Here is a 26415-nt window from a genome sequence, read left to right as displayed (position 1 = left end):
TAAACCTCTCCTTGCAAGAGGACCAATGGGACCAAGTAACGCTCCCAGTTAGACTCGGGGGAATAGGTATTCGCAAGGCGACACAGTTAGCATTGCCGGCATTCTTATCCTCGACCAGTCCTACAGGTGAACTAGTTGAGAAATACTACCAGAATACCTAAGAGACTCCATTGGGATTCATGATCCCAAATTCGCGGAAGGAGCCGGTCAGTGGGACACTCTTGCCAACTCTCACCCTTGACCAACTTTTCCAAATGACTGCAAACAGGCCAAATGGGATAGCCCATAGTGGAGAAAATCGCCACATCATTGCTGGAGGCAGCTTCTGGGAAGGACAGAGTGCGTCTTCTAGCTGTGCAAGCTCCCCATGCCAGGGACTTCCTGTTGGCAGTCCCAAATTCCGCCTTGGGCACCCGCCTGGACCATCAGGCCCTAAGTATTGGTGTCGCCCTGCGCCTTGCCACCCCTATCTCCACCGAACACCGGTGTATTTGCAGTCATGCACAGGCGGACCAATACGGCAGCCATGATCTCGTCTGTCGTAAGTCACAGAGAAAGATTGCCAGACATGAAGCAGTCAATGACATCATCGAGAGAAGTTTGGCTACAGCTGGGTGTCCAGCACAAAGGGAACCTCAGTTGTGCAGACCTGACAACAGCCAAAAATGCCCATATGGAGTCACCCTGCAGCAATGGAGGGAAGGTAAACAGGTTGTATGGGATTACACATGTGTGTCTACATTGGCTGATACCTATCTACCTTACAGCACAGTTGAGGGAGGCGGGACGGCCACCTTCAGAGAGACCCAGAAAACCAACAAGTACATGGACCTAGAATGTTGTTACAGGTTCGTGCCGATAGGCTCTGAGATTCTGGGCGCCTGGGTAAATGTGCACTTAAGTTCCTAAAGGAGTTGGGTGAGGACCTCATTGGGAAAACTAAAGACTCAAGAGCAGCCAGTTTCCTGTTCCAGTGCCTCAGTGTCGCAGTTCTGAGGGGAAATGCTTGTCATATCTTGGTTACGCACTCAACCTCCGAAGAGCTGGACGAGGTCTTCGAACACTGATTGTTATATTGTTATATAAGTGTGTATTCTCTGTAAACTGTAGCAATGCAATAAAATTAAATAAAACAAAATTAATAAAAACTAATAGGGGTGGTAGGAGAGGAAAAGATTAAAGTGTTTAGTGAGGATCCACAAGGTCTTCTCTGAACACACTTTATTTTCTTCTTTGAGGATGTGGGTCCCTTCAATTGCACCAGTTGTGGTACCCCTAAATATTTATATACTGTATGTATGTATATATTCATATATATATATATATATATATATATATATATATATATATATATATATATATATATATATATATATATATATATATATATATATAATAATATATATATATAATATATATATAATATATATATATATATATATATATATATATAACTGAAAACTCACACCCCAGAAGTGACTCGAACCCATACTCCCACAACTGGTATGTACAGGGACGCCTTAATCCGCTTGACCATCACGACCGGACAAAAGGAAGTGATAGCCGAGGCTATATGAACCACTTCCCCGCCGGCACTCGGATGGTAATCTTGGGCATAGCATTTTATCAAATCACCTCATTCTTTGGGGCACACGTGAGGAACACAAATGCAAACAAGCCTGAATGGTCCCCAGGACTATATACAACTGAAAACTCACACCCCAGAAGTGACTCGAACCCATACTCCCACAACTGGTATGTACAGGGACGCCTTAATCCGCTTGACCATCACGACCGGACAAAAGGAAGTGATAGCCGAGGCTATATGAACCACTTCCCCGCCGGCACTCGGATGGTAATCTTGGGCATAGCATTTTATCAAATCACCTCATTCTTTGGGGCACACGTGAGGAACACAAATGCAAACAAGCCTGAATGGTCCCCAGGACTATATACAACTGAAAACTCACACCCCAGAAGTGACTCGAACCCATACTCCCACAACTGGTATGTACAGGGACGCCTTAATCCGCTTGACCATCACGACCGGACAAAAGGAAGTGATAGCCGAGGCTATATGAACCACTTCCCCGCCGGCACTCGGATGGTAATCTTGGGCATAGCATTTTATCAAATCACCTCATTCTTTGGGGCACACGTGAGGAACACAAATGCAAACAAGCCTGAAAGGTCCCCAGGACTATATACAACTGAAAACTCACACCCCAGAAGTGACTCGAACCCATACTCCCACAACTGGTATGTACAGGGACGCCTTAATCCGCTTGACCATCACGACCGGACAAAAGGAAGTGATAGCCGAGGCTATATGAACCACTTCCCCGCCGGCACTCGGATGGTAATCTTGGGCATAGCATTTTATCAAATCACCTCATTCTTTGGGGCACACGTGAGGAACACAAATGCAAACAAGCCTGAATGGTCCCCAGGACTATATACAACTGAAAACTCACACCCCAGAAGTGACTCGAACCCATACTCCCACAACTGGTATGTACAGGGACGCCTTAATCCGCTTGACCATCACGACCGGACAAAAGGAAGTGATAGCCGAGGCTATATGAACCACTTCCCCGCCGGCACTCGGATGGTAATCTTGGGCATAGCATTTTATCAAATCACCTCATTCTTTGGGGCACACGTGAGGAACACAAATGCAAACAAGCCTGAATGGTCCCCAGGACTATATACAACTGAAAACTCACACCCCAGAAGTGACTCGAACCCATACTCCCACAACTGGTATGTACAGGGACGCCTTAATCCGCTTGACCATCACGACCGGACAAAAGGAAGTGATAGCCGAGGCTATATGAACCACTTCCCCGCCGGCACTCGGATGGTAATCTTGGGCATAGCATTTTATCAAATCACCTCATTCTTTGGGGCACACGTGAGGAACACAAATGCAAACAAGCCTGAATGGTCCCCAGGACTATATACAACTGAAAACTCACATGTATGAGTTTATGGGTTCGAGTCACTTCTGGGGTGTGAGTTTTCAGTTGTATATAGTCCTGGGGACCATTCAGGCTTGTTTGCATTTGTGTTCCTCACGTGTGCCCCAAAGAATGAGGTGATTTGATAAAATGCTATGCCCAAGATTACCATCCGAGTGCCGGCGGGGAAGTGGTTCATATAGCCTCGGCTATCACTTCCTTTTGTCCGGTCGTGATGGTCAAGCGGATTAAGGCGTCCCTGTACATACCAGTTGTGGGAGTATGGGTTCGAGTCACTTCTGGGGTGTGAGTTTTCAGTTGTATATAGTCCTGGGGACCATTCAGGCTTGTTTGCATTTGTGTTCCTCACGTGTGCCCCAAAGAATGAGGTGATTTGATAAAATGCTATGCCCAAGATTACCATCCGAGTGCCGGCGGGGAAGTGGTTCATATAGCCTCGGCTATCACTTCCTTTTGTCCGGTCGTGATGGTCAAGCGGATTAAGGCGTCCCTGTACATACCAGTTGTGGGAGTATGGGTTCGAGTCACTTCTGGGGTGTGAGTTTTCAGTTGTATATAGTCCTGGGGACCATTCAGGCTTGTTTGCATTTGTGTTCCTCACGTGTGCCCCAAAGAATGAGGTGATTTGATAAAATGCTATGCCCAAGATTACCATCCGAGTGCCGGCGGGGAAGTGGTTCATATAGCCTCGGCTATCACTTCCTTTTGTCCGGTCGTGATGGTCAAGCGGATTAAGGCGTCCCTGTACATACCAGTTGTGGGAGTATGGGTTCGAGTCACTTCTGGGGTGTGAGTTTTCAGTTGTATATAGTCCTGGGGACCATTCAGGCTTGTTTGCATTTGTGTTCCTCACGTGTGCCCCAAAGAATGAGGTGATTTGATAAAATGCTATGCCCAAGATTACCATCCGAGTGCCGGCGGGGAAGTGGTTCATATAGCCTCGGCTATCACTTCCTTTTGTCCGGTCGTGATGGTCAAGCGGATTAAGGCGTCCCTGTACATACCAGTTGTGGGAGTATGGGTTCGAGTCACTTCTGGGGTGTGAGTTTTCAGTTGTATATAGTCCTGGGGACCATTCAGGCTTGTTTGCATATATATATATATATATATATATATATATATATATATATATATATAGGGGGTACCACCTCTGGTGCAATTATAAGGAACCACAGCCTCAGAGAAGGGAACACAGAGCATTCAGGGAAAAACTTGCCATTTAACTCTGAATACGTAAGAGTGTTCGCTTCTCCTACCACCCCCCTTGGGTGGATGGATGATATTGCCAGATATGGTCCTTAATTTTTTTTTTACTAAGGCCCTAGAAGGAATGTTAAGGAACTCCAGTTTTTTTTTCCAAAATGGGGGATTGTTACTGGAGGCCTGAAGAAGGAACTGTGAACTACATGTATGTGGAAGACTTAAATCTTGTACAGTTCCCTAACACTTCATATGATGTGATGCACAGTCTGAGCACATTTAGCTACCCCATCATACCTGGTTGATGGGGTTCTGGGAGTTCTTCTACTCCCCAAGCCCGGCTCGAGGCCAGGCTCGACTTGTGAGGCCAGGCTCGACTTGTGGCTCGGCTCGACATCCCTTTCATATGAAGGGATGCGCGGCCGAAGAGTTAACAATAACCGCAGCCCCTAGTACAGAATAACCTCATTTCCATAGTAAGTAATTACAAAATGATAGCACCATTTTTTCATGATCCTTGGTTAATTAAATTCATGACATCCATATAGAGCAATAATGACTATTACATTACCATCACTGGTATACAAATTAGAAAATAATAGTGATAATTGTTAAATGATGATAACTGCAGTGACCCAAGAGATCAACACATGACAATGACCACACTACAAGGATTAAAAATTAATAATATGTCTTGCTGTTTAGAGAATAGTGTTAAGGGTAGCTGGAGATTGGAGAAACAACGAAAATTTGGCACCCCCATTTTTTCTTAAATATATCTGTGGGTATCCCAAGTAATGCATCAATTTCAGTGTCATCTTGCAGAATAACGAATCTCATCTTGTAATTCATTCAATACTATTTTTCAGTAAACGTAATAAACTTATTATGTTGACCAGACAACACACTAGAAGGTGAAGGGACGACGACGTTTCGGTCCGTCCTGGACCATTCTCAAGTCGATTAAACTTAATATCTTTATTCATTGAGAGCATCAATAACTTAAAAGTGCCTACAGACTGCTGAATTAAACCTTCTCTGCTATGATGGCTGCGAAATAAATGTACAATAACACTATACAGTACATGATATGAACATGTCTCTGGAACCAAATACAAGCAGACCCGTATGTATCTTACCTGTCAACAATTTGAAGGTCCCTCAGATGAATCAAGCTTGTGGAACCATTTATTAAATTCTGTAGTTTAATTAAATCAGCCCTGGAGAATTTGGAACGACATGGATTAATAAATTCAAATACAAACGGTCGGCCATTCCCGAGACACCGAACATCAACATCTTCTCGTCCTGACGAGGAAAACTTGACATCTGGCCAAGAAAAAAGAACAAGAACACATATGACTTAATAACTTGTATACTTCTATAAAATCTTAAAGTAAATAAAGCTTAAAGCAATACTCAGTCATCTATTACGAATGGCAAATAATTATAATTTACACTTTCAAATTATTATCACAAATAGTTGACTCGCTCAAGAGGCACCAAAGCGTGAAAGTGATAATTATTAACACTTTCGATTGATTGAAGATTGAAGATCTTCAATTTAAGAAGATTGGTTGTATCTCATAACTGACGGAGCTAATACAAGTCGGAGAAGGGACATTCCTTCCCAGTGGTGGGGGTCCCCAGTGGTGAGTAGTCCTGTCTCCCCCCTTCCACGACCACTTCACAGGTCCCCCGCTACTCATTTATTAAAGGATTACTCATCATTCAAAAGAAAAGATTAGTTCCTGCACTGCACACCTGTTTCATGTAACAATGTCATGAGGCACAGGTTGATAAATTATTAACATTAATTGAAGTTATGTAAAATGTGAAAAAATGTCAAAATATTGGCAAAGTCAACAATTTGAATTTGAAACCACAGTGAACAAAAATGAAAAAAACATTAAAATATTTCTTAACTCGATCATTTTTTGCACCACCCGGTAAGGTATGTAGTGTAAAAATTTGTCTGAATTAAGGCACTATGCACACTGCAGGGGTTAAAATAATTTTGCAGGGGTTCATTTCTATATTTTTAACATCTCAATATTGCAATGCATTATTATGTACTGTATATACATTTCCTAAACTATTCTGCATGCCAATTTGGATGCCACTTAAAAATGCCTAACATGTGTTTGCATGATAAAAATATATATACTGGATATACTACAAATACTTGTAGTATATACAGTACTGTATATATATTTTTATTATATAAAATTTATTATTCCTGTTACTTGTGAGTAGCCCCTGCCACTTATGTGTCACTTGCTACTTGTAAGTAGCCCCCTGCCACTTATGTGTAACCCTTGCTACTTGTGAGTAGCCCCTGCCACTTATGTGTAACCCTTGCTACTTGTGAGTAGCCCTCGCCACTTATGTGTAACCCTTGTTACTTGTGAGTAGCCCCTGCCACTTATGTGTAACCCTTGTTACTTGTGAGTAGCCCCTGCCACTTATGTGTAACCCTTGTTACTTGTGAGTAGCCCCCGCCACTTATGTGTAACCCTTGCTACTTGTGAGTAGCCCCTGCCACTTATGTGTAACCCTTGCTACTTGTGAGTAGCCCCTGCCACTTATGTGTAACCCTTGCTACTTGTGAGTAGCCCCTGCCACTTATGTGTAACCCTTGCTACTTGTGAGTAGCCCCTGCCACTTATGTGTAACCCTTGCTACTTGTGAGTAGCCCCCGCCACTTATGTGTAACCCTTGCTACTTGTGAGTAGCCCCTGCCACTTATGTGTAACCCTTGCTACTTGTGAGTAGCCCCTGCCACTTATGTGTAACCCTTGCTACTTGTGAGTAGCCCCTGCCACTTATGTGTAACCCTTGCTACTTGTAAGTAGCCCCCTGCCACTTATGTGTAACCCTTGCTACTTGTGAGTAGCCTCTGCCACTTATGTGTAACCCTTGCTACTTGTAAGTAGCCCCCTGCCACTTATGTGTAACCCTTGCTACTTGTGAGTAGCCCCTGCCACTTATGTGTAACCCTTGCTACTTGTGAGTAGCCCCTGCCACTTATGTGTAACCCTTGCTACTTGTAAGTAGCCCCCTGCCACTTATGTGTAACCCTTGCTACTTGTGAGTAGCCCCTGCCACTTATGTGTAACCCTTGCTACTTGTGAGTAGCCCCTGCCACTTATGTGTAACCCTTGCTACTTGTGAGTAGCCCCCGCCACTTATGTGTAACCCTTGCTACTTGTGAGTAGCCCTCGCCACTTAAGTGTAACCCTTGCTACTTGTAAGTAGCCCCCGCCACTTATGTGTAACCCTTGTTACTTGTGAGTAGCCCCCTGCCACTTATGTGTAACCCTTGTTACTTGTGAGTAGCCCCCGCCACTTATGTGTAACCCTTGCTACTTGTGAGTAGCCCCTGCCACTTATGTGTAACCCTTGCTACTTGTGAGTAGCCCCTGCCACTTATGTGTAACCCTTGTTACTTGTGAGTAGCCCCTGCCACTTATGTGTAACCCTTGTTACTTGTGAGTAGCCCCCGCCACTTATGTGTAACCCTTGCTACTTGTGAGTAGCCCCTGCCACTTATGTGTAACCCTTGCTACTTGTGAGTAGCCCCTGCCACTTATGTGTAACCCTTGCTACTTGTGAGTAGCCCCCGCCACTTATGTGTAACCCCTGCTACTTATAAGTAGCCTCCTGCCCCTCATGAGTAACCCCTGCCACTCACGTGTAACTGCCGCCACTCATATATACCCCCCCCCCAACAGCCACTCATAAATAACTTCGGCTTCTCGTGTATAAAACGTGCCACTATGTTACATGTATACATGCAATTACAAGCAATTAATACATGTTACATGTAAAATTTACATGTTAGTTACATGTAAAATACATGTAATTAATTATTTTCAAATGGTATATAAATGAGAAGCGAGCTTACCATCGGCACAAACAGCCTGACTAAGTCGTTCACACAACAGCTCCTGCACACTGGATTGTAGTTTGCGTTCACCCTCAACAAACCATGGTGTCTGCGGCAAGTCTCTGCTGTACTTGTTGTACCGACCTGCGAAGAAAACAAATGAAACATTAGTTTTAGCCATTTCTTTATAAACAGGATTGCAGGCGATGAGTCACAATAACGTGGTTGAAGTATGTTGACCAGACCACACACTAGAAGTTGAAGGGACGACGACGTTTCGGTCTGTCCTGGACCATTCTCAAGTCGATTGTGAGTAGATTGAGAATGGTCCAGGACGGACCGAAACGTCGTCGTCCCTTCAACTTCTAGTGTGTGGTCTGGTCAAAATAAACAGGATTATTATTACTGAAAACACGAATATACAATGTTTATCCTAGTGTTTTTTTTCCATGAACTGGTCACACATATATATTTTATAAGTCACTATAAATTTAATTTAATTTAATTTATAATTTATAATTCTATAATTTATAAATTTACCCCTATCGTGTTTTAATATTTCCTCACCTTTATCCAATTTTTCTACCTTATGTTAAAGCTCTTGTAGCAATGCTTTCAACATTTTCTATGTTCGAGTAATATCCTTTTTCCTTCTTCTAAGCAAACACATCTTATTTTACTTGCTCAACACAAAACCTATGGTGGTGCCTATGACGATCTATTCTCTAATTCCTTAAATATGCCCAATTCAAGAAGAATTTATATAACTAAGATACACTAAGCTGCGAAACAGTATATCCGCTTAGCCGCTGATTGCTTATGTTCTCCCTGTGGCACAAGGCTCATTGTATGGCTCTTGATTATCTTGAGATTATCTTGAGATGATTTCGGGGCTTTAGTGTCCTCGCGGCCCGGTCCTCGACCAGGCCTCCACCCCCAAGAAGCAGCCCGTGACAGCTGACTAACACCCAGGTACCTATTTTACTGCTAGGTAACAGGGGCATAGGGTGAAAGAAACTCTGCCCATTGTTTCTCGCCGGTACCCGGGATCGAACCCGGGACCACAGGATCACAAGTCCAGCGTGCTGTCCGCTCGGCCGACCGGCTCGGCATTATTTGAGGAACAGGAATGATGCTACTTTCATTTGCCTGCCAGATGCATAAACTTCAATACCTAGTGGTAAAACATTAATTTTGATGCAGCATTATAGTAAGATGTCGAGACCTCATAATGCACCCAATACGGGGAAGAAGACCCGAACTCAATGGAGACCGGGTCCATCACAGAGACGAAATCCGGGTCTCATAGGAGGTCATAGAAGGTAGGCATCGAGGGTCTCCCAGACCTCCACAGGGAACATCCAAAAAGTAGAAAACCTGCGGAATGACGAAGCCGTGAAATTCAAGGCAATCTGGAAACAAACCCCGGGAGGGGGGGGGGGGGGCGAACTCTCATCAAATTCATACAAGGAAGAGGGACATGGAAACCTCGAACCTTGCAACAGCAGACTCTGCCCCGAAGGCACCAAAGCCCACGCGGGATCAAAACTGGTTAATGCACCTCCAGGCTACTTCCTCTCCAGCCCCGGAATCATCCAAACCAGGAACCAGGCCAACGCAGCCCTCAATGCCCTCCACCCTTGAAGAAAAGGCAGAGTCCAAGGGAAAGGCAGCAAAGAAAAGTCCTGCTGGAAGGACCCAGAGGCCTTGGCACGAGGAACAGGCCCGAATGCCTCCGTCTCCACATCGAATGGGACAACCCCTGGAGCCACCCAAGTCTCATTCCCAGCTAAACCATGCCCCAACTCCGAAACCCTCAGATGTTTGGGAGCCGGCAACAGGGGCACGGGCGAAGGGGCACGGACTGAACCAAGGTCGAAAAGATCAACGCCCCCCCCCCCCCAAATCCGGGTCCCTAAAACCAAAACGAGGCAGCCCCGGGGCATTTGAGTGGGCAACCAACCTAGCACGTTGCGACAACTTAAACCTAGCATACAACACGCATGCTACTTGACCCCGAACCTCAGCTAAAGCACAATGGGTAAATTGGAGCACGAGCGGAGAACAAGTTTTGCAAGACTCCATGTCGTAGGTGTCGTCGACCCAACAAGCAGCATGACAGAGGCAGAACAGGTGATTGTCACCCTAAGACAGGGGTAACGAACAATCCTCAAACTCACACAAGGTGAGATGGGGCTCGGAGGACACATCCATCGGTCAACCAAGCCCCGACGGGGGTTTCTAGGGCCTGTAGAGGGAATGTATCCCTACGGAAAGCCCAGGCACTAGAGCTGCCAAAGCCGGTTGTAACCCCTTATATTATATGGGCAAACTGGCCCATGAGGGGACCAACCTCTGAGGCCCAAAGGACTGCCCTACTGAACCTAGGTATCACCACCTAAAAGGAACCTTGGCAGCCTCCCAACAGGCAATAAAGAAAGCTAAAAGGAGGAAAGAGAACTCCGAAGAAACAACACAACCCAGAGGACCAGAAAGATGCTCAGCCGCTACGATTATGCAAGCTGTGCAGCCCAGTGCGCCCCAACCAGCAACAACCACCCCCTACCCAGGGCCAAACAAAAGCACCGAGATCAAAGCTGACCCCAAGGGAGAGGCAGAAGTCAAGCAACCGCTACCTCTATGGGAATGGGAGCCCGATGAATCCAGGGAAGGCAACCCTGAACTTCAAGGGTTGTACACACAGGGCACTTAGGGAGGGGAAGCCCTAAGCACATGCAGCCCTTGGCACCAATTCCTGGCCACTGCTCAGTGTACAGCAGGAACACCAACTGGGTGAAAAGCCTGTCAGGCAACTGAGAATAGAGTAAACGTCCACCCCGTTTAGCTTTGGTCGACAAACTAATGGTCCGGCGGCCAGCTATGTGGGCAGAAACCCTTCCCCCCCTCCTGGGGGGGGGGGGAGTAGTCACTAATGAGCGGCACATGGTGTGATGACATGTTGTTTGTTTCTTGTTTGCTTTGAAGAAAGTTTCTACCCTTTGTTTGGTCTCCTGTTGCTATTTTCCTACCAGTTGGGGCCTGTTTTGGGGCGCCTAAATTTCTGGGTGTCTAACACCGGTCGATGGCAGACCAAAAAACTTTCATACAAGGAAGTTTCATAGGCCATTGCTCCCTGTGCCTCTCTGAGGGGACCATGTTCTGGCTAGCCATCTCCAGCAGGCATGACAACTCCATATGACTGAAGCCCCATACTAATATTAGCTAATATCAGTCCAATAGCTCCAAGGAGCCGACGGAGCTTCCCACAGAAAACCAGCATTGAATGTAATGAAACACCAATTTTGTGTGAAACTTGTTCACCCAATAGTGTATACGTTGCAAAAAACCAGCGTTGAATGTAATGAAACGCCATTTTCTGGGTGAGTCCCGGAGGCTCCCCGGAGCTATCCCAGGCTGATATGCTAATGTCAGACTTTGGCATCAGTCATGTGTATGGAGTTCTTAGGCCTACCGGGGACCACGGCCAGAACCGGGCCCCCTCAGAGAGGCAAGGGGAGCAATGGCCTATAGAAGCCCCCGTGTAGTTGGAAGCATTCTATGTCTGCCATCGACCGGAACAGGCACCCAGAAAGGTAAGCGCCCCAAAACAAACCCCTATTCTGGTTAAAATTGCTACCTAAAACCGAACTAGTGGATAGAACTCCCCAACCGAAAACAAGCAAACTAGTGTGACGTCACACACTGCCGCGCCGCTGTCTGCGCAGCTCCCCCCTCCCCGGGAGGGGGAAGGGGGAGCCCCAGACCCCCCGCGCCGGCTACCCACACCTCAGTTCTTGAGGCTGGATGTCAAAAACGCGAAAAACCGCCGACCGGAGGGAGGGAGGGATGCCGGGGAGCCTCCGGGACTCACCCAGAAAATGGCGTTTCATTACATTCAACGCTGGTTTTCTGGGGGGAGCCCCGTCGGCTCCCCGGAGCTAACTACCCACAGACAGAAAAAGAGGGACTTACCCGGGAGGCGGTCGTCGCTCACCCCTCAACTCGAAGCCGAGACAACTGGCTGCAACCGCCGACCCAAAGCAACACAGGCCCGACGAGGCCCAGGGACATTCACAAGGTAATGAGCAGCCAGGACCCTGTTCGACCGCCAAAATCCCCGCGCCCGAATATCAGACCAAGACATATTCCCAAAGACGGCAGCAAGAGCCGCGAACTTACGAACGTCATGGGCACGGGGATAGACCGCAGGCTGGCTGGACCTAATAACCCTGCGGACGACCTGAGAGACCCGAACCCGCGAACAGGGAAGAAGGGAAACCGGATCAACCCACAGCGCATCCCTGGACACAGAAGCTGTGGCGCGCAAATAACGGCGAAGCGCCGCAACCGGACACAAAACATGATGCACCCCCAATAGCATCAGCCTCAAGAACTGAGGTGTGGGTAGCCGGCGCGGGGGGTCTGGGGCTCCCCCTTCCCCCTCCCGGGGAGGGGGGAGCTGCGCAGACAGCGGCGCGGCAGTGTGTGACGTCACACTAGTTTGCTTGTTTTCGGTTGGGGAGTTCTATCCACTAGTTCGGTTTTAGGTAGCAATTTTAACCAGAATAGGGGTTTGTTTTGGGGAGCTTACCTTTCTGGGTGCCTGTTCCGGTCGATGGCAGACATAGAATGCTTCCAACTACACGGGGGCTTCTATAGGCCATTGCTCCCCTTGCCTCTCTGAGGGGGCCCGGTTCTGGCCGTGGTCCCCGGTAGGCCTAAGAACTCCATACACATGACTGATGCCAAAGTCTGACATTAGCATATCAGCCTGGGATAGCTCCGGGGAGCCGACGGGGCTCCCCCCAGAAATATAATAATATGTTTACACTAAATACATTAGGCATTCCCCCATTGTCCCCTAAGACTTCCTATCATTAAATCAGTAAGTTACAGCTTGTGAATGTGTTTTACCAGCCATGTATAGTGGTGCCTGTTGGCACTGAAGACTTGAAAATGAGACTGCTTCATCTGGTATGGAAGGAGGGGATGGACAAACCTTAAGAAATTCTTGATCAGGTAATTTCTTAATGGCTGTGTCTACTGCCTGTTTGGAATATATACCGTTGGAGTACTTTCTATGTTGCTTTTGACGTGCTGCAAATATGCTTCCACACAGCTGGTCCCTGTAGACAGCAAAGTGTTGTTTAAAACATTTTCCTAACAAAATTAATTCTCCAAACATATATGAAAAATTACAAAAGAATACTGTTTGACGAGATCAGACAAAGTTTCAGAATGCAGTATCTAAGTAATTTCAATCATATAAATGTGTGACATTGTTTTTTAATATTGACTGGAATCAATACAAGTATGGTACTCACATTATCTTACAGTCTTCCAAGTCATGAATGTATGTAGATGTGACATTGAGAACAAAGTCCTGGTAAGGCCCAACAATAAAGGTTTTCCCAACCACTTCTGCAACTTGGGGACCAACTACATTCTTCCAGACATCTTTGATAGTGCCAACATGATCATCACGCCCCTGCCAAAGTTTTATATTAAATACCTTACGGCATATAAATAAATAATACAACACAACATAAAACATGCACACTTGCATATTTGCACTTTGATACAAGCAATTTTTTATTAAATATACCACAATAAATTTATTTAAGAGGCATCAAAATGAAGCTTTGAGACAATGTGTAAAGCACCGTTATGAGTAGTCATTGGGTTGCTCCCTAAGATAAGAATGTGTTGTATCATAGGTCAGTCACAGTCAGAAGACTCCATTCATGCCCTAGCCTCCTGCCGATCAAGTAAACTCAACATTAACTTCAAGATCAATACCTAATGCCAACCAATGGTGGCCAGCTCACCAAACTTTCAAGCCTCCTCATTCATCAGCCACATTCTTTTCCAGAATTTCAACTCTTCATCCTTCTCCCTCCCCCATGTCACTTAGTTGTGCTTACAGGGGTTGAGTTTTGGCTCTTTGGTCCTATGCCAAACTCTTTGGTCATGAAACTGGAAATCAGATGACAGGAACTAGGAAACCAATTTCTACAAAACAGAAGCGAGGAAAAGGAAGAAGCAAAGAAGGTATACTGGGTCCATGCCAATTCCAAGGATCAGGTCAGGATAACCTGCTGACATGCTAAACGGGAGGCAAAAAATGTGACCACCGTCTCCCTGAGAACCAGAGCATACTGGTTCAGGAGGATTATTGACGCAGTGCGCCAACAGTGGCAGTAGCCACCAAAACCCCACGAGAAGGGCCTCGCCGAGTGCGCCAACATCCTCCATGACCCAATCGAAAAGCAGCTCCAGAAGACTCAAAAGTGAGCAGGCACAAAGTTGTCAGAAACCAATTCAGCTGACATAAGAGACGCATGCAGCTGCAGGAGATCTACATCACAGGAGAGAGCAGGAGCAAAGAGGCAGGGAATGAGAGGCTCAAAGGAGACCACCCCCATGCCCCAATGAAACACCTGCAAAATAAGAGACACCACCTACCACTTAACACTTTGGCGTGCCCCGCCCGCCACCCCTCAACTGTGCGATTTGGGTCCCAGCCTTTCACCAGCCAGGGATGACGCAATGCTGCATCATCCCTCAGATTACCGACAGTAATCGGATGACTCAATGCTGTGTCATGCCCGGACTAAAGTGTTAAGCATGGGGGTAATGATAGAAACCACGCCAAGCCCCAAGGGTAAACAAAGAACAGTTTGTTAACCAGGACGACTCCAGAACCTCGTTAATGTACTCCAATAATGGGAAGAAAAACTGAATTCAAAAGAGCCCAGGTACATCACCAAGGCTGAATCTGGGTCGAGCAAGAGGTACAGTACACACAAAAGACCTCCTGAGCTGCTGCCTGGAGGACTCAGGAGGTAGAAAACATCTGGAATGATGAAATTGAAGAACCCAAATGTACTCTGAAATGAACGCTTGGGAGAGCCACACCCATATTGAACTCTTACAGGCAGGGAGGATAAGAAACTCCACTCCCTGCAACAAAAGACCCTCCACAGACAGCACCAGAGCTCACAAAGTGTCAAATAGGACCCAAGGCCCAACTCTAACTCCTCCCAAGCTCTGGGAACTACAGAAGAGGGCCCCTGGAGCAGAGCCAACATCCCCGCCCACCACTTGGAATAGAAGGAGGTTGCTCCGAGACACCAGAACAGCCTCAGAAAACAAACCCTGCACAGCGGATAAACCAGCAGGGCAAAGTTCAGGCTCCCTCACAACTGCTCGAGCAACCACCAAGTGATCCAGGTCCCCCCTCAAAAACAACTGAATGAGACTGCAACCAGAGCAAAGCCGCAGGAGAGAGGAATAGTTGCAGTCCGAGAATCCCACACTAGGCCCAGCTAAGTCCGAACCTGGGATGGAACCAACTGGGACTACCATCAATTTACCATGAACCCGAACCCGGCAAGCTGGGAAAGAAGATCTGAGATTCTTGGCTAGCAGACAAGCAGACTGGCTGGGAGCCCACACCAACCAGTCGTCGAGGTAGGCCAGAACCCGAAGACCTAGCAGACGCAGATGGGCCACCACGACCCTGGTTAGGTGCGTGAAAATGTGAGGTGCCAGATTCAAGCCAAATGGGAGACAACGAAAACTGTAAGCTTTTCGCCCCACCACGAAAACCAACCAATCCCTGAAACCCAGATGAACATGGATGTAGCAATAAGCGTCCTTGAGGTCCAGGGAAATCATCCAAGCGCTTAGCTCGAGAAGAAGCCAGATCAGGGACAATGTGGTCATCCGAAAGGAGGGGCTACCTTGAGGCTACCTTGAGGTGCTTCCGGGGCTTAGTGTCCCCGCGGCCCGGTCGTCGACCAGGCCTCCTGGTTGCTGGACTGATCAACCAGGCTGTTAGACGCGGCTGCTCGCAGCCTGACGTATGAGTCACAGCCTGGTTGATCAGGTATCCTTTGGAGGTGCTTATCCAGTTCTCTCTTGAACACTGTGAGGGGTTTGCCAGTTATGCCCCTTATGTGTAGTGGAAGCGTGTTGAACAGTCTCGGGCCTCTGATGTTGATAGAGTTCTCTCTCAGAGTACCTGTTGCACCTCTGCTTTTCAACGGGGGTATTCTGCACATCCTGCCATGTCTTCTGGTCTCATGTGGTGTTATTTCTGTGTGCAGGTTTGGGACCAGCCCCTCAATTATTTTCCACGTGTAAATTATTATGTATCTCTCCCGCCTGCGCTCAAGGGAGTACAGATTTAGGCTCTTTAGTCGGTCCCAGTAATTTAGATGTTTTACTGAGTGGATTCTAGCAGTAAAGGATCTCTGCACGCTCTCTAGGTCAGCAATTTCTCCAGCTTTGAGGAATCACCTGATTCAGATGAGACAAGTCCAGAATGTACCGGAGATTCGCACAGTCTTGTTTCTGAACTCGAAACAAGCGGGGAAACTGACTTGAGAGATGAGGTCTTTTCGACCACGCCCAAGCGAAGCCACTCTGAGACGACCTGACAGAGGGATGGGGAAGAGGCCTGTCCCCCAAGACCCGCCTGCTTTCCCGACAGAGGGACGGCTTGCCCAATGCCACCAAAAGCAGCAAGAGATGACCCAAAAAGCCCACGAATCGTGGGACCAAGCACGGGCAAAAAGAGCTAGCCTCCCCCTATTGCCCTATCAATTAGATTAGGGGCGACCCGCAAAAGGAGCAACATGAACCCCGAGAAACCAATCGCCGCACAGAGCAAACACTGCGCCGACCAGACGAAAAAGGCCCTGGGAAACACACCGATGCAGAAACTGGCACTAAAGACCTACCCTAACCAAACAAGGCCCGAACCCTGGCATAACCCAACTAAGAGGTCCTAAAATGACCCCCTCCCCCAGATCACCAACAAGTCTAATATGGTCAAAGACTTATATATTGGTATACAGTATATCGGCAGCAACTGGTTGAAGCCGCTGACAAAAACTGGGCAACACAGTCCTCAGGGCACAACAGAGGACAGAATGACATAGAAGACTGCACAGCCAGGGGCCCAAGCTGAATCCAAAGAGAGAGCAAAGACGGCCAGTCGACACGCGATACAAAAGTTGAAAAACATAGAAACCACCTCCCGGAGGATTGGCGCAAACAGCTTCAGCAAGGCAGACAATGCCGCAGCAGCCGAAACCAGAAACCCAGTCGAAGGTCCCACACTCAATGCCCCCACATCCTCCAAAAGCCAGTCTGAAGACAGCTACAGAAGACCAAAGAAGCACGTGACTGAGGCCAAATGACTGCAAACCTGAAGGTCATCAGTGGCCAAAGAAGACGAAAGAGTTGGAACCTGAGCGTGCAATTGCACCAGACCCATATCACAAGGAAATGCAGGAGCGAAGAGGCACTCAATGAGGAACTTGAGGGAGCCCCCAAAAATACTTGCAACACTGAAGAGACCTCTCGCCACTCAAGCGCTGGTACAATAAATGCTGCACCAAGCTCCTAGAGAAGAAAGGTCTGCTAGCCAGGAAGACTAGAACCTCATAACACACCCAATGTGGGACAGAAGAACCTAACTCAAACAAAGCCGGATCCATCACCAAGGCGTAAACCATGTCTTGCAGGAGGTACTCGCCAAAGGCCTCCTGAATCTCCCCAAGGAAAATCCGAGAAGAAGGAAACCTGAGGAACAATACAACCGACAAGTTTAGGAACCGAGCATAGAGAAGAGAAGGAAGAGCTCTAGCACCCAGTACTGTCGGGTGGGTAAATATAAGGCAGAAAAGCTAGCTTCATTCTAGATTGTTAAACCCTGCTTGATGGGGTTCTGGGAGTTCTACTCCCCAAGCCCTGCCCGAGGCCAGACTTGACTGGCCTCAAGACCCCACTCCCCAACTTGGTACAATATACCGAGTAGAGATGGTAGGCAATCTCCAATGATGCGTAAGTCATAGAGATACCTCGTTATGATTTACCGCATCAAAGTCCGGTTTCTGGGGAAAACCAGTCACCAGGGCTCAGATACTATAAAAAAGTCATCAGCACCACCAATGCTGCACCACTGGACATCCGCCCCCGACAATGTCAGTGTAGAATTCCTCTACTCAAGCGAGGAAGCTATGGAACAACTGTTTGCTCCATAACACCAACCTGATCACTGTACCTACCCGGTGCTGATCCGGCTGACGAAAATGGTTCTACCAGCCAGGAAATTTAGGGCAGAGGTGACCAATCTGACCACCAGGACATCAGTTCAAGAACTGAGGAGGTGGGTTGCCGGCTCACTTGAGCCAGCTTCCCCTTCCCCCTTTGGGAAGGGGGGGTTAAGCGTTAACGAGCTAGAGTGTTAGTTGGATGAAGTGTTGCTTGTTTGTTTTCTTCCTGTGGAAAGTCTATATCACTGATACAAGAAATGTTGAAAAATGATTAAGATTCATACTTTTGTCGGGAAGTGTGGATAAGCCTGCAGCAGAAGTGCCCAGACCCAATGAACTCGCAGACTCAGACTGACTGGAAAGGACAGTGCTAGAGTGAAGCATTCTGCATCATGTCCTGCTTGTGATACAGAGTCATTCAGCTGAAATATACAAAACTACATGAGACAAAATTTTAACAAAAGCATTTGTAATATAGAATATTTACTTTAAACTCTAAGTGGCTCTATCACACTTGGACAAGTGAGAAAATTATCTCCAAACAGATACAAAAAGGCAGCATTCAAAATAAAATGCCTCTTTCTGGAATAGCCCCAGTGGTTCTCTAAAGCCACTCATTAAGATTGCTTCTAGCGCCCAAACAAACCCGAGGCGCCCAAAGGCACCCAGAAATGAACCCTAGAGGAAGCCCCACCCAACTCAAACTCATAAAGAGGAAGGGGGATACGGAAATCTGATACCCTGCAAAAGCAGACCCAGCGGGGAGGGTACAAGGGCCCACATAAGGTCAGAAGAAACCCAGGAGCTCCAATCAGACCCCTGAGCCCTGGGAACCGCCAACAAGGGCGCCAGGGCTGAGCACTTATCTACACCCACTGCACGTACGTGGGCGTGTAGTGGGCATACACATGCCGTTCACATAGTACACAGCCCTCACTTTAAATACTACAAAGTTCCAAATGCCCTTGCTGTCAGTTGCCTATTTAAGAAACTGTACTTTTGGTTGATCTCGAATCCATTGATGATGTGACGACGTATAATGAATATTGCAACTAGCTCATCAAGACTGTAACTGGCTTAGCTACATGAATTCTGGGGTTCAGTCACTGAGCCCATTATGTGCCTCTGTAACCCTTTCCACTACCACCCACAGGATGGGGTATGGGGTGCAAAATAAATGAACTAAACTAAACTGGGACTAGAACTTCCACCTACATGATGGAACACCTACACCTGTGTACTATTCTGGTTTATCATTTGATATTTCCTGTTCTGTGGCTTAAACCTGGACTAGATGAAATAGTTAACCACATAACCCGAATACACTCAGCCATGGGGTTGAATGGGTTCATAAAGACTCTCCTATACTTTTGTAGGGTGATGGTACAATGGTACAGCACTCGGCTTTGCATCACACAAGCGGAAGTTCTAGTCCCAGCAAGGGCATTTGGAACTTCCAAGTGTGTGTGTGTGTGTGTGTGTGTGTGTGTGTGTGTGTGTGTGTGTGTGTGTGTGTGTGTGTGTGTGTGTGTGTGTATGTATGTATGTATGTATGTATGTATGTATGTATGTATGTATGTATGTATGTATGTATGTATGTATGTTGAACTGAACAGGATGAGAATGACTTGAGCTACCTCATCCCTTTATGTGCATTTATACCTCAATAAACTTAATTCAGTTTTGATTTACTACACCAATAATCATGCTATTTTTATGGGCATGTATTCTTCTAATTTATCCTAAATTATACAAAGTTTGGTAATAATAAAAGATTTTCTGAAAGTTTATAAATTACACATTTGGGAGCCATTATATGAAAATTAAAACCCACAACACAAGTGAGTCTCTCTAGCATTAAATTTAGCAAGACGGTATTCAATAGTTTATTAACCAGCATGTGAAAGAGTGATGGACTAACGGAGCATCTCTTACCAGCTTGACAGCATCAGCCGAGCAACCCCACTGTAACAATCCAATGCAGGTGAGACAAACGGCACATTTTTGCTTCTTTATGACGTGTGCAGGAGTGCCGTTGTCAGGAACAATGCCTCCTCCGTCAGTGTTCATACACGTTTCATTTGGGTCTTGGGTCACAGTTTTCTTGAGCTTGTGATTCTCTTCATATTCGGAATTGTTGCAATCTTTGCTACAATTATCAATCTGTAAATACGGTATATAAATATATTTATCTGTAATGTATACTTTTGGTTAGAAAGATTAACAACTGGAAATAATTATAGGTAATAATCCCATAAAGCAAGGAGTTCTAGCTATGTAAAAAGAAGGTGTAAGCAGGGATGGTATCCCTGGTCGCCTATGCTGGGATATTTTGCAATGTCAACATTATAAAATATCAGTTCTTCATCTACACCACAAGCAAATCAATGTACAGTATGCAAAAATTGAATGCCAAGGCTGATGAAATCTAGTAGAAGTGAGCCACATCTCAGTGTGACAGCTTCAGGAAGCCACAATGACTTTCCCAAGAAAAAGCCAACCAAACCCTAGGAAAAGTCAAACAAACATATAACTTCAAGGAAAGGAAAGGAAGGTGGTTATTTAACTGTATAATTCTCTGGTGTGTCCTGAATTAGATTATTGTATCCAAGCATGGAGACCTAATCTTCAGAAACACACATATCTGCTTAGGAAAAAGTTCAAAACCAGGTGACAAAAATCATTCCAGAACCAAGTTGAATCTCATACCACAAACGATTGAGTTGCCGCAGGGCTAACAACAATGCAAGAGAGACATGAGAGTGCTGGTCTCATTGAAACTCTTAAAATGCTGAACAATATTTTCATTTGACCTTCTTTACAAGGTCAGATGTAACACAAACAAGGAACAACAGTTTCAAGCCACTATGTAGGACATAAGAGACTATGGTTTTTCACTCACCGGCTTATAAACCCATGGAACCGCATACACCTTCCGTAGCAGTATATGCCAAAACGTGGCTGCAATTCAAAATGCAGTTGGATAAAATCATCTGGAGATAGGGACCTTTGACAAGCCACCAGCTTCCTGTCTCATCGAGGCCAGAGAGAGACAGTGGCCCACAGGTAAATTCAGGTAAATACTGAGGTAAATACTTCAGGTAAATACCAAGCTAAGGAATCAGCTTAGAACAGAGAACGCAGCAAAACTTATCATTCTTTTCAAGGCTCTAAATTCAAAGACAGATCATGGTAATGAATCACCTACCAGTAAATGAGAGCAATATTAATGCGTAATACATGAATAAAAATGCAAAGATAATACATAATATACTAGTAAATGAAAGTAACAATAAATCCATAATACAGTATACAGTACTGAAAAATTATAGTAACGGTAAATGAGTAATACACCTGTAATAAGACCACTGTAAAACTTTTATATCTTTTTTACTTAATATTTTTCTACCAACTTTCCATATCTAAATTAGTTAATTGATTTGAATAGCCATATTATATTCAAAAGAATTTTGACTTTGATGATTTTTGCTAGTGGTCAAGATGAATATACAATAACGAACTTGTTCAATGTTTGATTACTCTCTACATTATAGCAGCTGCCATTACTCTCTACATTATAGCAGCTGCCATTACTACCTACATTATAGCAGCTGTCATTACTCCCTACATTATAGCAGCTGCCATTACTCTCTACATTATAGCAGCTGCCATTACTCCCTACATTATAGCAGCTGTCATTACTCTCTACATTATAGCAGCTGCCATTACTCTCTACATTATAGCAGCTGCCATTACTCTCTACATTATAGCAGCTGCCATTACTCTCTACATTATAGCAGCTGTCATTACTCTCTACATTATAGCAGCTGCCATTACTCTCTACATTATAGCAGCTGTCATTACTCTCTACATTATAGCAGCTGCCATTACTCTCTACATTATAGCAGCTGCCATTACTCTCTACATTATAGCAGCTGTCATTACTCTCTACATTATAGCAGCTGCCATTACTCTCTACATTATAGCAGCTGCCATTACTCCCTACACTATAGGCACTGGCGAGAAACAATGGGCAGAGTTTCTTTCACCCTATGCCCCTGTTACCTAGCAGTAAAATAGGTACCTGGGTGTTAGTCAGCTGTCACGGGCTGCTTCCTGGGGTTGGAGGCCTGGTCGAGGACCGGGCTGCGGGGACACTAAGCCCCAAAATCATCTCAAGATAACCTCAAGATAGGTATCAATTTTGTAATGTACTGGGTACAATAAAGGTCTAATTTCACTTGTATGCTTGCATTCAAATAACCATTCACAAGAGTTGTGGCTTTTCTCTTTATATTGTTTACTACTTTACAGCTGGTTCTCTACTGCTGGGTTTTGGGAGTAATAATGAATAGAATTTTTCTATATATTCCTAAAGCTAGACTAATCATTTTGTGAAATTCTTGGATGCTGGACAGTGATAAATATGTTTAAAAACAAAAAAAAACTTGTCTGGTATGTACAGTAATCCCATGATAATCTATTTTATGCAAATAATATAAAATAAAATACAATAAAAGCATCCACACTTACAACAATCTCTATATTTGTTTAGGGTTAAAAAAAAAAATAGCATTGAAGCTGACACTTCAAATTCTGGGCGAAACCTGGTTGATGGGGTTCTGGGAGTTCTTCTACTCCCCAAGCCTGGCCTGAGGCCAGGCTTGACTTGTGAGAGTTTGGTCTACCAGGGTGTTGCTTGGAGCGGCCCGCAGGCCCACATATCCACCACAGCCCGGTAGGTCCAGCACTCCTTGGAGGAAACAATCTAGTTTCCTCTTGAAGATGTCCACGGTTGTTCCCCGGTGGCTCCCTGAAGCTACCATCTTTGTTATCTTGAGGTTATCTTGAGATGATTTCGGGGCTTTAGTGTCCCCGCGGCCCGGTCTTCAACCAGGCCTCCACCCCCAGGAAGCAGCCCGTGACAGCTGACTAACACCCAGGTACCTATTTTACTGCTAAGTAACAGGGGCATAGGGTGAAAGAAAATTTGCCCACTGTTTCTCGCCGGCGCCTGGGATCGAACCCAGGACCACAGGATCACAAGTCCAGTGTGCTGTCCGCTCAGCCGACCGGCTCCCCTTGTTAGGGTGTCACACTGGTTTGTTAGTGTGTCATATGACCAGGTTCCATCAGTCATGTTCTACGGCCTACTGGGAACCAAGAACCAGAACATAACCCCCCTCCCAGAGGAGCAGGAAGCAATGACATTTATATATTAAGTTGCTCATTTATGCCACCATTGAGGAAGGCACCAAAAATCGGCAAGTAAGAACAAATATTGTTGGCTTTGCATGAGAATGCAACCCCCAGAAACCACAATAGAACTCTCCCAATAATCTAATAAATTATCAAAATTTCATGAAACTTGTGCCAGCTCATTTGCCGCATCTCCACCTCTCCCTCGTTTTCAGGGAGGGAGGCAGCCAGGGGTCAGCCAGCTGCTCCACCCTCAGTTCTCCTCTGATGGGAGTGCGTGTCTGCTAGCCAGGGATCTGGTTTTTCCTGGCTCCCCAAGTTCAGGTTCCTGGTATGCTGGCAGAAGTCTCAGTTTCTTCTGGCCTGGGTTCAGACTTGGTTAAGCCTCATTTGGGATTTTCAGTCAGTGTTACTTTCCCTGCCTCCTGCGTCATTGTCCCAGCTGCTGCACCACTGCCAGCTGTTGGTGTGATGAGTCGGCATTATTTCAAATTTAGAATGGTCTAAATTCTGCAAGAGAAACCAAAACAAATCTGTGTGAGCCACCAAAGGGAAAACATGGGAAGGAAACCTCCAGAACTATGATGATTCTGAGGCACCAAATGGAACCTGGAACTGAACACAAGGAGCAGCAGCTGAACAATCATACTCATACATAGAATGATATGAAATTTATCCCATGGAGCAAATGATACTGCAGAGAGGTAACCAAGGTCCACAAAGGGTTAAACAACACCCATAGGCACTCCTTGGCTCCCTCTTAGCCCCAGAAGACTGCCACATAGACTCTGGGGAATAGCCATAGTCTTCATCCAACACTTGGGACAGAAAGATGTCCTCGGAAGAAGGCTTGGAGTGGGGGGGATGGGAGTGAGCAGTTGTGGAGACAATTGCTTCAAAACCCTGGCAGGACCTGAAGGCTCAACTGCCTGCATTATTGATGTGGTTGATGGCTACACCCAAAGCTAAACTCTCAGATGCTTTGAAGGTGGAACCAGGTGAGTGAAGGCCAAAAACAGGGCTAACCACACCTGCAGGGAAAGGAAGAGGGCACGTGGACTTACATTTTGCATGTTACACAATTAAAAATGTGTAACTTTATATGAACTGTTAAAGCAGCTGTTGTTTATGTCTCTCAATAAGTTATCAAGTATTTTCATAATTTTCAACAATTTAATTATGTTCCTGTATGTCCCTTAATTTTAAGTACAGTGGTGCCTCGATTAACGAATTTAATCCGTTCCGGCACTGAGCTCGTCATGTGAAACGCTCATCTTGTGAAACAACAACAACACTGTCGTTGGAGGCGTCCGAGAACTATCGGGAACGCTAGGAAGCATCGTGAGGTTTGCTCGTTAATCAAGCAAAAGCTCATCAATCGAGACAAATTTTCTGCAAGTGGCTCGCTCGTTACTCGGAATGCTCGTAACTGGAGTCGCTCATCATTCGAGGTTCCACTATTTCCTAATAACACCTGTTCCCTTTCTCTGACTTCTTTTCATGTTGTGCTCTCTCTAAAAGCTGTACTGTATATAATTTACAAAATGTCTTGTACAATTTTGCATGTTAGCATGCTTCTTGTTAGTATTAAGTGTCCACCTCATCAAACCTTTAAACAATCTTAATTTTATCTTAAGTTATGCCTGAAATGCTCACTGTGAATTAGTGCCTTTAAGCAATATACTTATCTGTGCATCTTCCCCTTTTATGACTCATATTTATGGACATTTGTGTAAACAAATTATTATTATAATTATTAATATTAATAACTATTATTATTATTATTATTATTATTATAGATGGAGATACTAGATAAAATCAGCTAGTTTTTTACCTAGACTCTCTAATTCTTCATATAGAATAAGATAGCAGCACTGCCCTGTATACTTAAGTTTGTTTATAAAAAAAAACTCAACTGCCATTTGGCCCTAAAGTGACTGCTTCATAGGCACAAGATCAACAATAACTCGGCACCCCCTACTCAGGCATTTTACAGGTCTGTTTTAATACTTGCCTCCTCCTTGCTTGTATTAAGCTCCTCGGTGGCTTCCCGAATTGCTGAATTGATAGCTGCCAGTCCACCATATAAAGCATCTGTTCGGACTCCTAGGTAGACCAGAATGCATCGTCGACAACATCCTATGTCCTCCAGAAACTTAAGTGAATCTGTTCCTAGCATTTCAGATCTGTTCAGTATCTTCTTGTGGTAAGTGTGAATTTAGAAATATCAAAGTGCGGTGTAAAATCTGCAGATTTTTCTTGGTTGCTGTGATTTATGGGTCGACACTTGACACCAAAACCACTTTCTTACAGCCTATGGAAAATATATGCCTTTCAGATGAAAATATGATCCTTATTTGTTGCACGTTAAAGGCTTGCAACTAATAGTCTATGACGTTGCAAGATCTGTTGTCTTTGGCTATTCATGGCCGTGCCACCTCTGGGGTGGCTTTAATCTTTTATCAATCAATCTGCTGTCTTCCTCGCACCACGATCAAAGGGGAAACTTGAAATCTATCAATAACCCTGTAACTCCTGGCGATACATGCACCAGTTGTTGCTTGCTTCCGGGTACTTTAATAAGGTTCTCTGGGAAATACAACTACCTGCCGGGAGCCGACGTAGAGTGTACATTAGTGCACAAAGCCTTCCTTTCCTCTCCACAGCCCCGCTCCTGTGCCAGGTAAGTCCACTACGGGCTCACCATAGCCCGTGCTACTTGGAACTTTTGTTCTGAGTAGCTGAATCTAAAACAACAACTTCTTTCCCTCGCAGAGTTCCAAGAGCAGCAGCAGCAGCGTGGGCACTGATAACATTGTTTACTACAGTACGTACCGAAACGCTTTGCGTAATAGTGGCTTTAGGCATTGTATGTACTAGCTCTACCTATAAGTCAACCAATCTTTGTAAAAATTTATTGTATGTATGTACCTTACCTAAATAAACATTTTATTTTATTTATTTTTTATTTTTACTATTCGAACCCCAGTTGGAAACAGACCCAACTATAGGATGGGTTAACCCAAGTATCGCGCTTCCAAAAGGGTCGCCCAAGTTGGAAAAGACGAACGCTGAAAGA

General features: G+C 45.4%; 1 protein-coding gene across 2 annotated transcripts in view; it reads right to left on the bottom strand.

Moving 5' to 3' along the window:
* The window catches only part of LOC123746734 (Pseudouridine synthase 10), a 37295-nt gene extending 11132 nt beyond the window's left edge, over positions 1-26163 (bottom strand). The window contains exons 1-7 of one of the 2 annotated variants that reach the window (XM_045728482.2): positions 25351-26163; positions 20073-20300; positions 18422-18559; positions 13395-13558; positions 12985-13196; positions 8089-8214; positions 5321-5510 (exon numbers count right to left, since the gene is read on the bottom strand). In XM_045728482.2, coding sequence (XP_045584438.2) covers positions 5321-5510; positions 8089-8214; positions 12985-13196; positions 13395-13558; positions 18422-18559; positions 20073-20300; positions 25351-25515 — 1223 coding nt within the window. In that variant the 5' untranslated portion in view covers positions 25516-26163. The remainder of the gene's footprint in view (positions 1-5320; positions 5511-8088; positions 8215-12984; positions 13197-13394; positions 13559-18421; positions 18560-20072; positions 20301-25350) is intronic. The other variant, XM_045728484.2, reaches the window with a different exon arrangement.
* Between the last annotated feature and the right edge of the window lie 252 nt (positions 26164-26415).

Source organism: Procambarus clarkii, chromosome 85 (assembly GCF_040958095.1).
Source record: "Procambarus clarkii isolate CNS0578487 chromosome 85, FALCON_Pclarkii_2.0, whole genome shotgun sequence".
Lineage (NCBI taxonomy): Eukaryota > Metazoa > Arthropoda > Malacostraca > Decapoda > Cambaridae > Procambarus > Procambarus clarkii.
This window is presented reverse-complemented; position numbering and strand designations above follow the sequence as displayed.